Raw genomic sequence first — 21,664 nt, 5'->3', positions numbered from 1 at the left:
ATGTTACAAACTGACATGTTCATCTATCTCTCTCTGATGTTACAAACTGACATGTTCATCTATCTCTCTATCATGTTACAAACTGACATGTTCATCTATCTCTCTGATGTTACAAACTGACATGTTCATCTATCTCTCTATCATGTTACAAACTGACATGTTCATCTATCTCTCTGATGTTACAAACTGACATGTTCATCTATCTCTCTCTGATGTTACAAACTGACATGTTCATCTATCTCTCTCTGATGTTACAAACTGACATGTTCATCTATCTCTCTCTGATGTTACAAACTGACATATTCATCTATCTCTCTCTGATGTTACAAACTGACATGTTCATCTATCTCTCTATCATGTTACAAACTGACATGTTCATCTATCTCTCTCTCTGATGTTACAAACTGACATGTTCATCTATCTCTCTCTCTGATGTTACAAACTGACATGTTCATCTATCTCTCTATCATGTTACAAACTGACATGTTCATCTATCTCTCTATCATGTTACAAACTGACATGTTCATCTATCTCTCTCTGATGTTACAAACTGACATGTTCATCTATCTCTCTCTGATGTTACAAACTGACATGTTCATCTATCTCTCTATCATGTTACAAACTGACATGTTCATCTATCTCTCTGATGATACAAACTGACATGTTCATCTATCTCTCTATCATGTTACAAACTGACATGTTCATCTATCTCTCTATCATGTTACAAACTGACATGTTCATCTATCTCTCTATCATGTTACAAACTGACATGTTCATCTATCTCTCTATCATGTTACAAACTGACATGTTCATCTATCTCTCTCTCTGATGTTACAAACTGACATGTTCATCTATCTCTCTATCATGTTACAAACTGACATGTTCATCTATCTCTCTATCATGTTACAAACTGACATGTTCATCTATCTCTCTATCATGTTACAAACTGACATGTTCATCTATCTCTCTATCATGTTACAAACTGACATGTTCATCTATCTCTCTCTCTGATGTTACAAACTGACATGTTCTTCTATCTCTCTCTCTGATGTTACAAACTGACATATTCATCTATCTCTCTCTGATGTTACAAACTGACATGTTCATCTATCTCACTATCATGTTACAAACTGACATGTTCATCTATCTCTCTATCATGTTACAAACTGACACGTTCATCTATCTCTCTATCATGTTACAAACTGACATGTTCATCTATCTCTCTATCATGTTACAAACTGACATGTTCATCTATCTCTCTATCATGTTACAAACTGACATATTCATCTATCTCTCTATCATGTTACAAACTGACATGTTCATCTATCTCTCTATCATGTTACAAACTGACATGTTCATCTATCTCTCTCTGATGTTACAAACTGACATGTTCATCTATCTCTCTCTGATGTTACAAACTGACATGTTCATCTATCTCTCTATCATGTTACAAACTGACATGTTCATCTATCTCTTTCATGTTACAAACTGACATGTTCATCTGTCTCTCAATGCAACAGGATGAGAAGAACCAGGTTTTAACAACCAACATATGGCTGCAGCTGGTAAGACATTTTTCCATTTGCTTGTTTCAACATGTTTAATTTAGACTATATACTGTACTGTACTATACTGCACTATACTATACTGTATTGTACTGTACTGTACAATACACTAGACTACACTACACTATACAATATTATACCATACTGCAGTACACTACACCTCCATCTATCTTGCAAATTGGTCAACTCGGGAACAATAACTAAGCTACTCAGTCACACACAACTGAGTGAAGATGACGTTTATGTTTTATGACAGTAAGTCCTCTCCCGCTCTCGCCTCATCAGCAAACTGTATGAATGTTGTGTTGGCTGTTTTAAATCACCTTAACGAATGGACAACCTCCAGACAGTCAGTCCTTCATAGAGCCACTCCATAGACCTTATAGATAGATTTGATCTTACTCCAGAAACAGGCTATTATAGTATCCCTCTGATAACTATCCACGGTCTGTGGCTCAACCCCCTGGTGGGGAAGACAACGTTACATTAAGACAATGAAATATATACAACCCGACACCCATCTCTAGACTCGGAGGTAATCTGTTTGAGCACCCAGGACAGCTTGCTAAAGAAAGTAATTGAGACCGTGTTGATATTGCTACACTTACAGTACAGTCATGAGGTGGTGCAACCTCCATTTGTTATGTCTGCTAACACTTACTGATAACAACATGACTGCCAACCTCCCATATAAAGAATGAAAACTGACGATACACTGGCTAAAAAGCATGAACATGTAATTATTTGACAGGGTATGCTTAGTCATGCTTCTCAATTGTTGCTATGCAATGCCTGGTTTCCCCAGTTACCACAAAACTTTGACCATTTCCATTTTCAGATTCATCTGCATAGATGGATACTTTGTTTATCAAACCGTCATCAGGTTCAACAAGCGATGCGAGGCCACAGAACCTCCCACTAATGGACTTAGCTTATCTGGAAACGTGTGTGGAGGAGTGGTGAGAATATGAGGAGTGTGTTATGTTTCTCTCTCCAGTACTGGAATGATTATTACCTGCAGTGGAATCAGTCTGAGTACCCTGGGGTGGCCAATGTGAGATTCCCTGATAGCCAAATCTGGAAGCCAGACATCCTGCTGTATAACAGGTTAGTACTATACCAGTAATCTTGGACCCCATAACCAGTTCTTGCTCTATACAGCTGGCCAACTCCATTACTATGGCCTCTAATGTATTAGCATGAGGTGGAAGCAGGACTTATATAGTTTGTAAGACAGCTGTTGAGCTCATACCTCTTGTACATTAAATGCTTTTGAACATATTGCCATATGACAGCGTTGATTTGAGGAAATAAACTATTTTCCTAACATTGGAAATGTACAATACACAGATTATAATAGCAGGAACTGCTTCTTTAGGAGCCAGCCTGATCTTGTGAGCTTACAGAATGATGTGCGTTTTAAGTAAGGCTGGCCAGCAAGGCTATTCTTCATGCAAATAAAGTCAGAAAAAGCAAAAGAGTATTTCACCAAAAATGCAGAATTCCATATGCTATTGTATACCATTAACCCTCATAAACTTTCTTCAAGGACAATCACAGTGAAGAAAATGTAAATGAATGTAAATAAAATGGTAACAGCAGAACCCCCTGCCTGTTTCCCCCTAATGCAGAAAACAACATTCTCGTCCCTATCTGTCACTGTTCTTCTGAACAAAGCCTTAGTTTCACCCCAGTCAATTACATTCCACTATGGTGGCTTTTTGCCTCCCGTGGAACGGCAACTCTTTTAACTTGAGCTCACCTTTCTCCATTCCTATTGAAACCTTTGGGAGTTCAGTTGGAGGAGTGCATTATGTATTGCGAGAGACAGAGCTCTACACTGACTAGGCCATCTCTAGGGGAATGTAGCTGTTGCTATGCTGCAACAAAGGAACCATACTTCAGGTCTTCTATCACACGGTAACCTAGAAAATAATGAGGCAGGAATACTAATTTCGAAGGCTGGCATATCTTTTTAACTTTTTAACACCAGCTACAGTAATGGTACTGATACAGTACATTTTCTTTGCCATGTAATCCTTTGTGAGTAGTATGAATGGAGGTGGAGCTACATCCTGATTAACAGTCTGTGTTGCTCTAGTGATTTATAGCTGTATGATTCATGATCGTGGTTTTCACAGCTCAAGGTCATACTACCACACCAATAAAAGACTGTTGTGTTGCAGTCTGCACATTAATGTAGTGGGTCCCAACCCTCTTCTAAGGGCCTGTCTGCACATTAATGTAGTGGGTCCCAACCCTCTTCTAAGGGCCTGTCTGCACATTAATGTAGTGGGTCCCAACCCTCTTCTAAGGGCCAGTCTGCACATTAATGTAGTGGGTCCCAACCCTCTTCTAAGGGCCTGTCTGCACATTAATGTAGTGGGTCCCAACCCTCTTCTAAGGGCCTGTCTGCACATTAATGTAGTGGGTCCCAACCCTCTTGTAAAGGCCTGCCTATACATTAATGTAGTGGTTCCCAGCCCTCTTGTAATGGCCTGCCAACCGCTCCAGTGCAAGCACACCTAATTCCACTAGTCAACCAATCAGAACACCTAATTCCACTAGTCAACCAATCAGAACACCTAATTCCACTAGTCAACCAATCAGCACACTTAATTCAACTAGTCAACCAATCAGCAAGGCAATAATTTGTTAAATCAGCTGTGCTACTGTAGTGTTGGAATGTAACTCGTATTTGGAATGGCTGGGCATCCCCAAGGAGCGGGTTTGGGAACGACTACACTAATGCCCACTAACTGAACACATCCATGTTCTCCCATAGTGCCGACGAGAGGTTTGATGCTACCTTCCATACCAATGTGTTGGTCAACTCCTCTGGGTCCTGCTCCTACTTGCCTCCAGGTAAGTATAGCTCAAGTACCATGCCTGGATATCCATATTCAATACCTTCCACATTAACTCTGTTTTCCCACGTCAGTTCCACTGAACCATAAAAGCTCACCTTCTATGGTTTTGACCTGTTTAGTTGGCTCTGGGGTCTAAGCTAGATGCCCTCAATCTCACCCAAATTATCATGGAACCTACCAGGTACAACCCCAAATCCGTAAACACGGGCACCCTCATAGATATCATCCTGACCAACCTGCCCTCTAAATACACCTCTGCTATCTTCAACCAGGGTCTCAGCGATCACTGTCTCATTGCCTGCGTCCGTAATGGGTCCGCGGTCAAATGACCACCCCTCACCTAAAACACTTCCGCGAGCAGGCCTTTCTAACCGACCTGGCCCGGGTATCCTGGAAGGATTTTGACCTCATCCTGTCAGTAGAGTAGATGCCTGGTTATTCTTTAAATGTGCTTTCCTCACCATCTTAAATAAGCATGCCCCATTCAAAACATGTAGAACTAAGAAACAGATATAGCCCTTGGTTCACCCCAGACCTGACTGCCCTTGACCAGCACAAAAACATCCTGTGGCGTACTGCATTAGCATCGAATAGCCTTTGCAATGGACAACTTTTCAGGGAAGTTAGGAACCAATATACTCAGGCAGTTAGGAAAGCAAAGGCTAGCTTTTTCAAACAGAAATGTGCATCCTGTAGCACAAACGAACTTTTGCACGAACAAAAGTTCTGGGACACTGTAAAGTCCATGGAGAATAAGAGCACCTCCAGCTGCCCACTGCACTGAGGCTAGGAAACACTGTCACTGATAAATCCACGATAAATGAGAAATTCAATAAGCATTTTTCTATGGCTGGCCATGCTTTCCACCTGGCTGTTTCCACATTCATCTTCTGCACATCTATCACTCCAGTGTTTAATTGCTAAATTGTAATTATTTCGCCACTACGGCCTATTTATTGCCTTACCGCCCTAATCTTACTTCATTTGCACACACTGAATATAAACTTTTCTATTGTGTTATTGACTGAACGTTTGTTTATTCCACGTGTAACTCTGTGTTGTTGTTTGTGTCGAACTGCTATGCTTTATCTTGGCCAGGTCACAGTTGTAATTGAGAACTTGTTCTCAACTGGCCACCTGGTTAAATAAAGGGGAAACAAAGATACAATAAAAAACACTTCCTCTAGGTACAGTGGTTGCGAAAGTACTCACCCCCCCCCATGGCATTTTTCCTATTTTGTTGTCAGACAACCTGGAATTAAAATAGATTTTTGGGGGGGTTGTATCATTTGATTTACACAACATGCCCACCACTTTGAAGATTTGTTATTGTGAAACAAACAAGAAATAAGACAAAAAAAATTGAAACCTTGAGCGTGCATAACTATTCACCCCCCCCCCCCCCCCTCCCAAAGTCAATACTTTATAGAGCCACCTTTTGCAGCAATTACAGCAGCAAGTCTCTTGGGGTATGTCTCTATAAGCTTGGCACATCTAGCCACTGAGATCTTTGCCCATTCTTCAAGCCAAAACTGCTCCAGCTCCTTCAAGTTGGATGGGTTCCCCTGGTGTACAGCAATCTTTAAGTCATACCACAGATTCTCAATTAGATTGAGGTCTGGGATTTGACTAGGCCATTCCAAGACATTTAAATGTTTCCCCTTAAACCACTCATGTGTTGCTTTAGCAGTATGCTTAGGGTCAGTGTCCTGCTGGAATGTGAACCTCCGTCCCAGTCTCAAATCTCTGGAAGACTTAAACAGGTTTCATTCAAGAGTTTCCCAGTCCCTGCCAATGAAAAACATCCCCACAGCGTGATGCTGCCACCACCATGCTTCACTGTGGGGATTGTGTTCTCGGGGTGATGAGGTGTTGGGTTTGTGCCAGACATAGGGTTTTCCTTGATGGCCAAAATGCTACATTTAAGTCTCATCTGACCAGAGTACTTTCTTCCATATGTTTGGGGAGTCTCCCACATGCCTAATGGTGAACACCAAACGTGTTTGCTTATTTTTTTATTTAAGCAATGGCTTTTTTTCTGGCCACTCTTCCATAAAGCCCAGCTCTGTGGAGTGTACGGCTTAAAGTAGTCCTATGGACAGAAAGTCCAATTTCCACTGTGGAACTTTGCAGATCCTTCAGGGTTATCTTTGGTCTCTTTGTTGCATCTCTGATTAATGCTCTCCTTGCCTGGTCTGTGAGTTTTGGTGGACGGCCCTCTCTTGGCAGGTTTGTTGTGGTGCCATATTCTTTCCATTTTTTAATAATGGATTTAATGGTGCTCCGTGGGATGTTCAACATTTCAGATATTTTTTATAACCCAACCCTGATCTGTACTTCTCCACAACTTTGTCCCTGACCTGTTTGGAGCTCCTTGGTCTTCATGGTGCCACTTTCTAGGTGGTGTCCCTTGCTTGGTGGTGTTGCAGACTCTGGGGCCTTTCAGAACAGGTGTATGTATATATACTGAGATCATGTGACACTTAGATTGCACACAGGTGGACTTTATTTAACTAATTATGTGACTTCTGAAGGTAATTGGTTGCACCAGATCTTATTTAGGAGCCTCATAGCAAAGGGGGTAAATACATACACACACACCACTTTTTGAATTTATTTAATTATTTTTAAAGTAAAATTGTTTCATTTCACTTCAGCAATTTGGACTGTTTTGTGTATGTCCATTACAATCCAAATAAAAATCCATTTAAATAACATGTGTTTGCAACAAAATAGGAAAAATGCCAAGGGGAGTGAATACTTTTGCAAGCCACTGTACATGTCCAGGATCAGCTTCCCCAATCATAACCTTAACCATTAACTTCACTCTACTCCTGGAAAGAAAGTGTACCCAAGCGCACTTTAGCCCAGCTTGAAAAAATGTATTGACCCGTTGAAGTATCCTGGGGTAAGGAATGATTTTTGGATTCACTCTACTCGTTTCAGTTACCTTGAGTTAATGTCAGGTTTCAGGGAAGATGACGCCACAGCGTGAGGCTAGTCTTGCTAGGACTGTCTGACCTCCACTGCACAAGCCAAATGCACAGTCAGTCATTAGATCAATATCGTGGTAGGAAGGATGTTTTGGCTTTCAAAGCACTTTATTTATTGTTTCGTCCAACATCCCGGAACCATAATCCAATTTCATCTTTGATATCAGATGATTCTGAAAGCTCTACCACTATGTTCAATTGACCATCTGTTCTTTAAAGGGGCAATCTGCAATTTTTGGACTGGTGAAATAAATATATGTACCCATTGATTATTTAAGAATATAACTTATGAGCTTAGTTCAACTGTCGTACCCCATTGTAACCCAAAATATACGTTTGTTTTACTCCAATGTTTGTAAACAAACACTCTATAGCCTCGAAACATGGTTACAACTATAATTGTGATATCATGGCTGGTCACTCCTTGCATCTATAGCTCTGTATATGAATTTGAGTGGTTGCATTTCTCTAGCCCCACATCCCTCATCTTTTTAGCGAAACAGTGGCAGGGGGTTTGCTTTGTTATTGTTTCAACTGCTGATTGACGCTTTTAAAGATATGTCCAGATATTTTTTTTATTTTTTTTTATTTTACCTTTATTTAACTAGGCAAGTCAGTTAAGAACAAATTCTTATTTTCAATGATGGCCAGTGGGTTAACTGCCTGTTCAGGGGCAGAACGACAGATTTGTACCTTGTCAGCTCAGGGGTTTGAACTTGCAACCTTCCAGTTACTAATCCAACGCTCTAACCACTAGGCTACCCTGCCGCCCCTGACAATAAACCATTCTCAACATTTAACCCAGCGTGAGAAAGAAATGCAATTGATTTTGGTTGAGTGGGATTTTTATACAGTACTTATACTGTAAGTGAAATGAACCCCGTTAACCCAATCTAATATTTTCACATATTTGATATTCGTACTAAACAGATTTAGCACCATTCTGTCAGTTGAGAAATATTGCTTTGAAATACATGTCTTCGTATTATCACAAAATACACTACTTAAATGTTGCCCTATTATTATCTGTCTATTTCTACACTTCTGGGGGCCTGAAATTGGTGCAGAATAATAATAGGTAGAAGAATTTCAAAGAAGAAGACGAAGAAGATCATTAGAATGCTGTCTTTCCTTCCAACCAATACAAGACCAGTCCAGTTTTAGTCCCACTTCACTGCAGATTAAATCTATTTATTTGTTACTTTTCTAGCTTGTCCTCGTTTCTTTTCCTCCAACCCAAGAGACCGGCGGATCCTCCTGTAACTTCCCTTCAGTCATTCATGATGTATGTCATCATGACTGCGTCCCAAACAGCACCCTATTCCCTATGTAGTTCACATGCACTACTTTTGACTAAGCCTACATCACATGTAGGGAATAGGGTGCCATTCGAGACACAACCATAGTCCCTGAAGATATCAAAGAGAACAGTAGGTGGTAAAGTCTCATAGAATTGCAACATTCTACCAAGGAACTGTGGGTGTAAAAACACAATGTTAAAGGTCCGATTCAGAGGTTTTTATCTCTATCAAATCATTTCTGGGTAACAATTATGTAACTTACTGTGATAGTTTTCAATTAAACTGGTCAAAAAGAAACAAAAATGGCTTCTTGGCAAAGATTTCTCAAGTAAGAATTCAGTTAGGACTGTCTGGTAGTGGTCTGAGTGGGGAGGGGACAACTGAAAACTAGCTGTTATTGGCAAGAGAGGTTTGGAACTCTCTTTCTTATTGTTCTATGAACTAATTCACTGCCTGGTGATGTCACTGCCTGGTGATGTCAGGCCAAAACTCTATAACACCAAAACAGGCTGAAATGTATTTTTAAACAGCTCTTCTGAAAAAAAAACTCTGGGCATTCTCATAATTGTCGCAATTTCACAGTATTATTCCAACCTCATAGTGTGGAAATATATATATTTTTTAAAGTAGAAATTCACGTTTTTGACTGCACTGGGCCTTTAAACTCCATTTTTAACTGTGGTTGGGTGAGAAGTAGATTTTTTTCAGTTTCTACAACCTTCAACACTGTCATTCTTATTTTGTCTTCAGACAACACAACACAATGTAGGCAGAGCCAGTCCTGTCCTCCCTGTGGCCCTAAGCAACATTCTGCTAAGGGGCCCTCCTACCTGACCCGTGAGAACATGTAAACCGTTGTTCATTGCCACACAGTCACACCTCAGTGCTCCCATTACAATCCTCCCTCCTTTAAAACTGTTTGCTCCATCTGTCGGTGTAAGAATAAGTAGACCTCTACAGAACAGACTGAGGTATAAACAAGCCATATTTATTTAATTATCATAATATTTCCTATAGAATCTTAAGATAAGTGTATATTAACATTAACATAAATAAGAAATAATAGAAAATATAGAAAATAACAAAATATAACACTGAGCTTTCGCTCTGCTGCCTGGTAATTAGTCCAGTCCTCACAATATTATACAATTAGCTTTGTCTATACAATGTAAACATAAGCCTATAGGCTATGGCTGCAGCTATATGTCTCAAAATACTAAAATAAAACCTACAGTTGAAGTCGGAGGTTTATATACACTTAGGTTGGAGTCATTAAAACTCGTTTTTCAACCACTCCAAATTTTTTGTTAATAAAATATAGTTTTGGCAAGTCGGTTAGGACATCTACTTTGTGCATGACACAAGTCATTTTTCCAACAATTGTTTAGAGACAGATTATTTCACATATAATTCAATGTATCACAATTCCAGTGGGTCAGAAGTTTACATACACTAAGTTGACTGTGTCTTTAAAGAGCTTGGAAACTTCCAGAAAATTATGTCATGGCTTTAGAAGCTTCTGATAGGCTATTTGACATAATTTGAGTCAATTGGAGGTGTACCTGTGGATGTATTTCAAGGCCTACCTTCAAACTTAGTGCCTCTTTGCTTGACATCATGGGAAAACCAAAATAAATCAGCCAAGACCTCAGAAAAAAATTGTAGACCTCCACAAGTCTGGTTCATCCTTGGGAGCAATTTCCAAACGCCTGAAGGTACCATGTTTATCTGTACAAACAATAGTACGCAAGTATAAACACCACGGGACCACGCAGCCGTCATACTGCTCAGGAAGGTGCTGCATTCTGTCTCCTAGAGATGAACGTACTTTGGTGTGAAAAGTGCAAATCAATCCCAGAACAGCAGCAAAAGACCTTGTGAAGATGCTGGAGGAAACATGGTTAAAAGTATCTATATCCACAGTAAAACAAGTTCTATTTCAACATAACCTGAAAGGCCGCTCAGCAAGGAAGAAGCCACTGCTCCAAAACCACCATAAAAAAGCCAGACTACGGTTTGCAACTGCACATGGGGACAAAGATCGTACTTTTTGGAGAAATGTCCTCTGGTCTGATGAAACAAAAATGGCCATAATGGCCATAAAGACCAACGTTATGTTTGGAGGAAAAAGAGGGAGGCTTGCAAGCCAAAGAATACCATCCCAACTGTGAAACACGGGGGTGGCAGCATCATGTTGTGGGGGTGCTTTGCTGCAGGAGGGACTGGTGCACTTCACAAAATAGGTGGTATCACGAGGAGGGAAAATTATGTGGATATATTAAAGCAACATCTGAAGACATCTGTCAGGAAGTTAAAGCTTGGTCGCAAATGGGTCTTCCAAATGGACAATGACCCCAAGCATACTTCCAAAGTTGGCCCATCCAAAGGAATTGGCCAAAATTCACCCAACTTATTGTGGGAAGCTTGTGGAAGGCTACCTGAAACGTTTGACCCAAGTTAAACAATGCTACCAAATACTAATTGAGTGTATGTAAACTTCTGACCCACTGAGAATGTGATGAAAGAAACAAAAGCTGAAATAAATCATTCTCTATACTATGATACTGACATTTCACATTCTTAAAACAAAATGGTGATCCTAACTGACCTAAGACAGGGAATTTTTACTATGATTAAATGTCAGGAAAAATTGTATGTATTTGGCTAAGGTGTATGTAAACTTCCGACTTCAACTGTATACAGCTATGTGATTAACTTTGGTTCCCTCTACAGCCTGGGCATTTTCAGCATTAGCATGGGCACCAGTCTGTCTGGGCACCAGTCTGTCTGGGCACCAGTCTGTCTGGGCACCAGTCTGTCTGGGCACCAGTCTGTCTGGGCACCAGTCTATCTGGACTGTCGGGAAGAAATTGAGAAAGTATGTCACATAGTTAAGCAGTTATTTACACAAATGCACTTCTGCTATACAATCTTAAATGTTACTAAGTGTGTAAACATTTGCATTTTTTAATTAACATCTTACCATCAAAACATTCCTCTTCTGCACTTTCTTGAGGCAAAATCATCAACGATGTCATCATAGGACATGTGATTCCCCACGTCATGATTTATACTCTTGATGGCCAGACGTTCCTGTGACATGAAAGACCTCAGGTAGCTTTTGATGAGCTTTCATTTTGAAAGGGTTAGGATAGAGTTCCTCCAGGTGTTTCTCACAGAGAAAGGAAAGCAGCTCAAAGGCAGTCATCTTGTCTGATGGCAGATCAGGTACATTCTGAATCTCATGTGCCAGATCCATTCCACTGATGTCACAGACATCTCTGACGGTTAGAGTGTTTTTAACTTCCATGCAGTGAGCCTTTAAAGATTCACTGGACATCTGAGAGGCAATGCTGAAGTTCAGCAGCACTCCATATTTGGTTTTCACCTGGTTCACCTGAGTGTTTCAAATCTCTCATCCATGGATGTCACAGCAGAGTCGACCACAATGTTGAAGTAGTTGACATCAAGGTTTTTCAGTGCATCAGTGCCTGGTTCATCAGGAGCATCATAGCTGAAATGTCTCTTGCTGTTTCCCAGTCTCTTCTCTTTCAGAACAGCCTCCACATTAATTTATTCACAAATGCTTTTGGCTGTTGTCTGGCCTCAGAGAATCCAGTTTCCCAGTATGTAGTGAGGGAGGCCATTGCATTTGAGATTACATTTACTGTGATCTCCAACTGCATTGAGGCAGATTGGAGGAGCTTGTTCACCTTGTTTGTCATTGTCAGTATGTCACACCATACGACACAGCAATTCAAAAAGCGGTAGGACCCAACTTCCTCTGCAAGTGCTCGTGCCTCCACTTTGGCCGCAGGATCGTTGATCATCTGTCTGGCTTCAAGTAATACCTCCCGAACCTCAGAAGCCCTATACCTGATTGCATGAACACTTTGGAGCCTACTCTCCCAGTGTCACTCCATGACCTCACGGTTATGTTCACATGTTTCTTCAAAACACTCCATCTTTGTGTGCCTGCTGAAAAGAAGGTGAAGAGCTTTCACTAATGCCCAAAAAACCCAACTGCATCTTTTGAAGATTTGGCAGCATCTGCAATGACAAGGTTTAGAGTATGTGCTCCACATGGGATGAACACGGCTCTGGGATTTTTTTTTGCAGTCTGGCTTTACTCCTTGGTGCTTGCCTTTCTTGCTGGTCTCATTATCATAAGCTCGCCCTCTGCAATCTTCAAATGGAATCTTGAGCTCGTTCAGCTTATCTAAGATGACAGTGGACAGATTCAAGCCTGTTGTAACCTCAACATTCACAAAGCCGAGGAAGTGATCCTTGATCTCTGGCTTTCCCTTTAAAGCCACGCTTCTCAGAATAATGGACATTTGCTCCTGGTGACTAATGTCAGGTGTACAGACCAAGATAATGGAGATGTACTTTGAGTCTCTTACTTGAGTCACTATTGCTTCCAGAATCTTGTCACTCACTGTCTGTATCATCTCATTCTGTGTGCGCTTCCAAAGGTAATGAGCGTGTCTCTCCATCTTTAATTTTGTTGAGATGGTTTTCCATAAAGGGTCAAATTTTGCCAGTAATTCAACCTATTTTAGGAAGTTTCCATTATCTGGTTGGAAGAGTTTGTCTGATGAACCCCTGAGAATGCTAGGTTAATTTCAGCCAGAGATTGGGTGATACTTATTAAACATGTAAGGACATCCCATAATCTCTTTCTTTCAGCCTCCAAAACTGTCATTTGTATCTGGTCAAGAGTCTGTCCCCGACTTAGGCGCAGATCAAGTTCTCTCCACTGGGTCTGTCATAGTATTTGCTGAAGCTGGCTGTACTGGGTCTGTGTTAGTACTTGCTGAAGCTGGCTGTACTGGGTCTGTGTTAGTACTTGCTGAAGCTGGCTGTACTGGGTCTGTGTTAGTATTTGCTGAAGCTGGCTGTACTGGGTCTGTGTTAGTACTTGCTGAAGCTGGCTGTACTGGGTCTGTGTTAGTACTTGCTGAAGCTGGCTGTACTGGGTCTGTGTTAGTACTTGCTGAAGCTGGCTGTACTGGGTCTGTGTTAGTATTTGCTGAAGCTGGCTGTACTGGGTCTGTGTTAGTACTTGCTGAAGCTGGCTGTACTGGGTCTGTGTTAGTACTTGCTGAAGCTGGCTGTACTGGGTCTGTGTTAGTACTTGCTGAAGCTGGCTGTACTGGGTCTGTGTTAGTACTTGCTGAAGCTGGCTGTACTGGGTCTGTGTTAGTACTTGCTGAAGCTGGCTGTACTGGGTCTGTGTTAGTACTTGCTGAAGCTGGCTGTACTGGGTCTGTGTTAGTATTTGCTGAAGCTGGCTGTACTTGGTCTGTGTTAGTACTTGCTGAAGCTGGCTGTACCGGGTCTGTGTTAGTACTTGCTGAAGCTGGCTGTACCGGGTCTGTGTTAGTACTTGCTGAAGCTGGCTGTACTGGGTCTGTGTTAGTACTTGCTGAAGCTGCCAGTACTGGGTCTGTGTTACTATTTGCTGAAGCTGGCTGTACTGGGTCTGTGTTAGTACTTGCGGAAGCCAGCTGTACTGGGTCTGTGTTAGTATTTGTTGAAGCTGGCTGTACTTGGTCTGTGTTAGCACAGAGGTTGCTGCTGGAAAGCGCAAGTTTAATTTCGTGCACTCGCATATGAACTCATGTTCACGCGCGACACGGTTCTCTTTTCCGAGATGCAGTTTATAAACAGCGTTGGTGTTTATCAAACATAATAAATCGTTTTATTTCACTCTCACTTTTGTTAGGCACAAAGTCACAGAACACAGCCCTGGAAGTGGCTGGCAAGCAAGCAAGACAGACAGAACAAGAGATGCACTGCCCAGCTAGGTTAGCAAGACAGACAGACTAGAGAGAGATGCACTGCCCAGCTAGGTTAGCAAGACAGACAGACTAGAGAGAGATGCACTGCCCAACTAGGTTAGCAAGACAGACAGACTAGAGAGAGATGCACTGCCCAGCTAGCACATCAACTTAATGTTACTGTTATTTGCTGATAAACTTGGAGAGGAGAGAACACAGGTTTACCTGATTGCTGTTCCCGCAATTCACTTACATTGTCACGTTCTGACCTTAGTTCCTTTTTTATGTCTCTGTTTTAGGTTGGTCAGGGCGTGAGTTGGGGTGGGCATTCTATGTTTTGTAGTTCTATGTGTTTGGCCTGGTATGGTTCCCAATTAGAGGCAACTGTCAATCGTTGTCTCTGATTGAGAACCATACTAAGGCAGCCTGTTTTCCCACTATGGTTTCTGGGTAGTTATTTTCCATTTCAGTGTTTGCACCATATGTTTCGGTTTTCATTTATTATCTTGTTCTTTTGTATTTTGTATTCATTCTTGATTAAATGGTATTATGGATACGTACCACGCTGCATTTTGGTCCTCCTCTCCTTCCACCAACGAAAATCGTTACAGAACTACCCACCAAAAAAGGACCAAGCAGCGTGGTAACCAGAAGAAGCGTGGAATGGGCTCATGGACATGGGAGGACATTCTGGACGGGAAGTGTTCCTACACATGGGAGGAGATCCTAGCTGGAAGGGATCGCCTAGCATGGGAACAGGTGGAGGCAACCAGGAGAGCGGAGGCAGCAGGTAGAGGGAGCCAGCGATTTTAGGGAACACGGCTGGCAAGGAAGCCCGAGAGGCAGCCCCAAACATTTCTTGGGGGGGGGGCACACGGGGAGATTGGCGAAGTCAGGTAGGAGACCTGAGCCAACTCCCGTGCTTGCCGTGGCGAGAGAGTGACCTGGCAGGCACCGTGTTATGCGGTGAAGCGCACGGTGTCCCCAGTGCGCACGCATAGCCCGGTGCGCTACATCGCAGTTCCTCGAATCGTTCGGACTAGAGTGGGCATCAAGCCAGGAGGGATGATGCCGGCTCAGCGCATCTGGTCTCCAGTGCGTCGCCTCGGCCCGGGTTATACGGCACCATCCCGACGCACGGTGTCCCCGGTTCGCCAGCACAGCCCAGTGTGGTCTGTTCCAACTCTCCGCACTTGCCGGGCTACAGGGGGGATTCAGCCAGGACAGGTTGTGCAGGCTCGTTGCTCGAGACCTCCAGTGCGCCTCCACGGCCCAGTGCATTCGGTGCCTCGGCCAAGGAAGAGGCCGCCTGTATGTCTCCCCAGCCTGGTGAGTCCTGTGCCTGCTCCCAGAACCAAGTCTCCCTCCAGTTCTGATCTGCCAGAGCCTCCCGCCTGTCCGGAGCTGCCAGAGCCGCCCGTCTGTCCGGAGCTGCCAGAGCCGCCCGTCTGTCCGGAGCTGCCAGAGCCGCCCGTCTGTCCGGAGCTGCCAGAGCCGCCCGTCTGTCCGGAGCTGCCAGAGCCGCCCGTCTGTCCGGAGCTGCACTCCGGAGCCACCCGCCTGTCCGGCAACGCCAGAGCCTCCCGCCTGTCCGGCGTCGCCAGAGTCTCCCGCCTGTCCGGAGCCGCCAGAGTCTCCCTTCTATTCGGGGCCCGCGGTAAGAGTCCCCAGTTCGGGGTCGGCGGCGAGGGTCGCCACTCCAGAGGCGCCACCTAAGTGGGCCAAGACTAAGGTGGAGTGGGGTCTACGTCCCGCACCAGAGCCGCCACCGCGGTGAAATGCCCACCCAGACCCTCCCCTATAGGTTCAGATTTTGCGGCCGGAGTCCGCACCTTTGGGGGGTGTACTGTCACGTCCTGACCTTAGTTAGTTTTTATGTCTCTATTTTGGTTTGGTCAGCGCGTGAGTTGTGGTGGGCATTCTATGTTTTGTTCTATGTTTTGTATTTCTGTGTTTGGCCTGGTATGGTTCCCAATCAACAGCAGCTGTCTATCTTTGTCTTTGAGAACCATACTTAGGTAGCCTGTTCCCACCTGTGTTTGTGGGTAGTTGTTTTCTGTTTTGTGTATTGCACCTTGCGGAACTGTTCGTTTGTTGTTTTTGTTCAAGTGTTCGTATTTATTAAACGTATTATGAATACCACGCTGCACCTTGGTCCTCTTCTCCTTCTCCCGACGACATTCGTTACATATAGGGCCACCTGGCTCTGAGTGTAGGTTCTGTCTGCCCAAGACCCGTAATATACTGTAGAGTAGGTGCTGTCTGACTAAGCCCCTTAATATACTGTAGAGTAGGTGCTGTCTGACTAAGCCCCTTAATATACTGTAGAGTAGGTGCTGTCTGACCAAGCCCTTAGTAAACAATAACTAAAAAGAGCCATGACACTGTCTTATCAACTCCGCTCCTCGGATACACACACACACACACACACACACACACACACAGAGAGAGAGAGACTGAGAGACACGTGCGCTTACCATGTGAGTACGTCCTCAACCTGTCAGTGTGGGTGATTACTGTTCTGTTCCCTCTTACTTTTCCCTTACTGTAAGACAACACTGGGTCTATGTACCGCAGCATCCAAATATATGGCTGGAAATAGCTCATTACTAGATTTCCTCTGAATTGATAGTGGCGTTGTGGACAAATTGCTTCATAACTTTTCAAAATGAACACTTGTTCAATCAGACAAACCATTATGGCACAAAGCTTTATCAATGCTTTACTGCACAAGAAAGTCATTGGGTAAGACCACAATGGCTGAGCAGTATGAGTGAAGAGGCAGGCAGAAACGGTGTAGAGAAGATCAGTGTTCAGAAACAAATGACATTTTGGGGCGTTTGTCTTCGTGGGCCGGTCTCCATTGCATGTAAATGGAAAACCATTTTGCACTGCCTTCTCTTTTATGGCCTTTGTCTCCCGCCAGAGAGTTGTTTTCTCATCCTCTAATAGTTTTCTTTAATACAGATGAAGATGTTTTATGCCTGTCTTTCTCATGATAGATTACTGGGCACTCATTCCTATTTCTCTGATTTGAGTTCTCTGTTGTGGTGTATAGGACTGTCTTTACTGTTGTTGTGGTGTATAGGACTGTCTTTACTGTTTACTGTTGTTGTGGCGTATAGGACTGTCTTTACTGTTGTTGTGGTGTATAGGACTGTCTTTACTGTTGTTGTGGTGTATAGGATTGTTGTTGTGGTGTATAGGACTGTTGTGGTGTATAGGACTGTCTTTACTGTTGTTGTGGTGTATAGGACTGTCTTTACTGTTGTTGTGGTGTATAGGACTGTCTTTACTGTTGTTGTGGTGTATAGGACTGTCTTTACTGTTGTTTTGGTGCATGGGACTGTCTTTACTGTTGTTGTGGTGTATAGGACTGTCTTTACTGTTGTTGTGGTGTATAGGACTGTCTTTACTGTTGTTGTGGTGTATGGGACTGTCTTTACTGTTGTTGTGGTGTATAGGACTGTCTTTACGGTTGTTGTGGTGTATGGGACTGTCTTTACTGTTGTTGTGGTGTATGGGACTGTCTTTACTGTTGTTGTGGTGTATAGGACTGTCTTTACTGTTGTTGTGGTGTATAGGACTGTTGTTGTGGTGTATGGGACTGTTTTTATTGTCGTTGTGGTGTATAGGACTGTCTTTACTGTTGTTGTGGCGTATAGGACTGTCTTTACTGTTGTTGTGGCGTATAGGACTGTCTTTACTGTTGTTGTGGTGTATAGGACTGTCTTTACTGTTGTTGTGGTGTATGGGACTGTCTTTACTGTTGTTGTGGTGTATAGGACTGTCTTTACGGTTGTTGTGGTGTATGGGACTGTCTTTACTGTTGTTGTGGTGTATGGGACTGTCTTTACTGTTGTTGTGGTGTATAGGACTGTCTTTACTGTTGTTGTGGTGTATAGGACTGTCTTTACTGTTGTTGTGGTGTATAGGACTGTCTTTACTGTTGTTGTGGTGTATAGGACTGTCTTTACTGTTGTTGTGGTGTATCAGACTGTTGTGGTGTATAGGACTGTCTTTACTGTTGTTGTGGTGTATAGGACTGTCTTTACTGTTGTTTTGGTGCATGGGACTGTCTTTACTGTTGTTGTGGTGTATAGGACTGTCTTTACTGTTGTTGTGGTGTATAGGACTGCCTTTACTGTTGTTTTGGTGCATGGGACTGTCTTTACTGTTGTTGTGGTGTATAGGACTGTCTTTACTGTTGTTGTGGTGTATAGGACTGTCTTTACTGTTGTTGTGGTGTATAGGACTGTCTTTACTGTTGTTGTGGTGTATAGGACTGTCTTTACTGTTGTTGTGGTGTATGGGATTGTCTTTACGGTTGTTGTGGTGTATGGGACTGTCTTTACTGTTGTTGTGGTGTATGGGACTGTCTTTACTGTTGTTGTGGTGTATAGGGCTGTCTTTACTGTTGTTGTGGTGTATAGGACTGTTGTTGTGGTGTATGGGACTGTTTTTATTGTCGTTGTGGTGTATAGGACTGTCTTTACTGTTGTTGTGGCGTATAGGACTGTCTTTACTGTTGTTGTGGCGTATAGGACTGTCTTTACTGTTGTTGTGGTGTATAGGACTGTCTTTACTGTTGTTGTGGTGTATAGGATTGTTGTTGTGGTGTATGGGACTGTTTTTACTGTCGTTGTGGTGTATAGGACTGTATTTACTGTTGTTGTGGTGTATAGGACTGTCTTTACTGTTGTTGTGGTGTATGGGACTGTCTTTACTGTCGTTGTGGTGTATAGGACTGTTGTTGTGGTGTATAGGACTGTTGTTTACTGTTGTTGTGGTGTATAGGACTGTTGTGGTGTATAGGATTTTCTTTACTGTTGTTGTGGTGTATAGGACTGTTGTGGTGTATAGGACACTGTTGTTACTGTTGTTGTGGTGTATAGGATTGTCTTTACTGTTGTTGTGGTGTATAGTACTGTCTTTACTGTTGATATGGTGTATAAGACTGTTGTTGTGGTGTATAGGACTGTTGTGGTGTATAGGATTGTCTTTACTGTTGTTGTGGTGTCTTTACTGTTGTTGTGGTGTATAGGACTGTCTTTACTGTTGTTGTGGTGTCTTCACTGTTGTTGTGGTGTATAGGACTGTTGTGGTGTATAGGACTGTCTTTACTGTTGTTGTGGTGTCTTTACTGTTGTTGTGGTGTCTTTACTGTTGTTGTGGTGTATAGGACTTTGTCTTTCATATCTTTATACCCTCTGAAAATTATCTCTCTAGCTCTAACTTTTGTTTCTCTCTCTCTCTCTCTCTCTCTCTCTCTCATCCCTCCCATTTATCCCCCTCTCTTTCTCTCCTCATGTTTCTCTCCCCTCTCCTCTTCATGTTCCAACACAGGCATCTTCAAGAGCACCTGCTACATCGATGTGCGCTGGTTTCCCTTTGATCTCCAGAGGTGTGACCTGAAATTTGGCTCTTGGACCTATGGGGGCTGGTCTCTGGACCTACAGATGATCGAGGCAGATATCACAGGTTACATCCCCAACGGAGAGTGGGACCTAGTGGGTAAGAGTCTGTGGCTGGCCAGTATTGGACAAGATATTGTCACCACAAAACCTGGGTTCTGATGGCAAGGTTGTTTGGAAGACTGTGCTGCCAGTCCTGTATGGGCCATATACCGGTATTCTTCTTACAGTATCTGTTTTGGATAAAAGTCTCTAAATTACAATATTACATCAAATTATTACAATAACTGTTTTGAACAAGCATGGAAGTTTGGGATAACTCACAAATATACCCAGACTATATTTTTTTAAATGTTGAGTTTAACTTTCAAACTCGATGGTCAAACTATAAAAGCTAGATCCTGTATGTATGATTGATCACATTTAAATAAAATAGGAGAATTCATTTTAAAGGCTTTTCCTCAGCAGTACAGATCTTTAGTGAAATTGGCTTCTACGGAATCCCTGGCAAATTGACTAATGTGTTTACAAGAGAGGGGTTCTAATGAAATGCTTCTACAGAATCCCTGGCAAATTGACTAATGTGTTTACAAGAGAGGGGTTCTAATGAAATGCTTCTACAGAATCCCTGGCAAATTGACTAATGTGTTTACAAGAGAGGGGTTCTAATGAAATGCCATCCCAGTGCTGAATATAGTTTTTCTTGCATGTTGGACTGCTTATTAAAAAATGGCAGACACTATTACTGTAATGGGGAACTGATGAAAACTAACATGATCATTTGATTCAGGTTCAAACTCCCAACACCTTTAACTTACAAAAGTTTCCTCATTGTGAACCACCATTAATTTGCCTGGGGTGAAAAAGACATCCATTACTGCAAATCATCACAACCCAAATTGAGTCCTCAAACTGTAATTGACTTCCTATATTGTTGTCTTCCTGGTGTATGATACAGAGGTGCCGGGGCGCAGAAACGAGCGCTTCTACGACTGTTGTAAGGAGCCTTACCCTGACGTAACCTTTACTGTGGTGATGCGTAGACGTACCCTCTACTATGGCCTCAACCTCCTCATCCCATGTGTTCTCATCTCCACCTTGGCCCTGCTTGTCTTCCTACTGCCTGCAGACTCTGGGGAGAAGATATCACTGGGTCAGCTCCGTGGGTTGGTGGGTGGATGGGATGAATGGATGGATGGATGGTTGGGTGGATTACTACTATTGGACATTAAACATAAATAGGTTATAAATAGGTTATTAAATCAACAACTGTAACTAGGGGTGTGGGGTTGTTAACCCACTGTTCCTAGGCCGTCATTGAAAATAAGAATTTGTTCTTAACTGACTTGTTAAATTAAAATAAAATTAAAACTTACATGCCAGGCAAGACACCCTATACTTCTCATAAGGTATATGTATTATTATTCTGAGTTTATAACTCAGTATTCACTCAATCCTCACTGAGGGAAACCAGCCACTGGAAAAATATTCATGAAAAGCTCCAGCAGTTGGTCATCAAGCAAATTCTTATTCACCTTTCAGAAGTCAGGCTTCAGTCTCCAGATTACTCTGATTTATCATTCAGTGCTAAGAGAATCATATTGAACATCCTATTTCCATCTCTCAGAACCTGGCTGAGTGCTGACTGTTGGCTTCGAGCTGTATAAGGCATCAAGGCATGCCGGGCGATTTATGCATGTCTACACGTCTCGTTGGAAAGATTAGGAGCCTGCAATGG

At 42.6% G+C, this 21,664-nt stretch overlaps 1 protein-coding gene across 2 annotated transcripts in view; it reads left to right on the top strand.

The window, feature by feature from the left end:
* Nucleotides 1-21,664, top strand: part of LOC110506946 (neuronal acetylcholine receptor subunit alpha-7) — an 82,513-nt gene that overhangs the window by 54,116 nt on the left and 6,733 nt on the right. For both annotated transcript variants that reach the window (XM_090223053.1, XM_036981384.2), the window contains exons 3-7: nucleotides 1,521-1,565; nucleotides 2,563-2,672; nucleotides 4,351-4,430; nucleotides 19,859-20,026; nucleotides 20,885-21,079. In XM_090223053.1, coding sequence (XP_090079179.1) covers nucleotides 1,521-1,565; nucleotides 2,563-2,672; nucleotides 4,351-4,430; nucleotides 19,859-20,026; nucleotides 20,885-21,079 — 598 coding nt within the window. The remainder of the gene's footprint in view (nucleotides 1-1,520; nucleotides 1,566-2,562; nucleotides 2,673-4,350; nucleotides 4,431-19,858; nucleotides 20,027-20,884; nucleotides 21,080-21,664) is intronic.

The sequence above is a fragment of the Oncorhynchus mykiss genome, chromosome 26, assembly GCF_057628025.1.
Source record: "Oncorhynchus mykiss isolate SJ-2025 chromosome 26, ASM5762802v1, whole genome shotgun sequence".
Taxonomy (NCBI): domain Eukaryota; kingdom Metazoa; phylum Chordata; class Actinopteri; order Salmoniformes; family Salmonidae; genus Oncorhynchus; species Oncorhynchus mykiss.
This window is presented reverse-complemented; position numbering and strand designations above follow the sequence as displayed.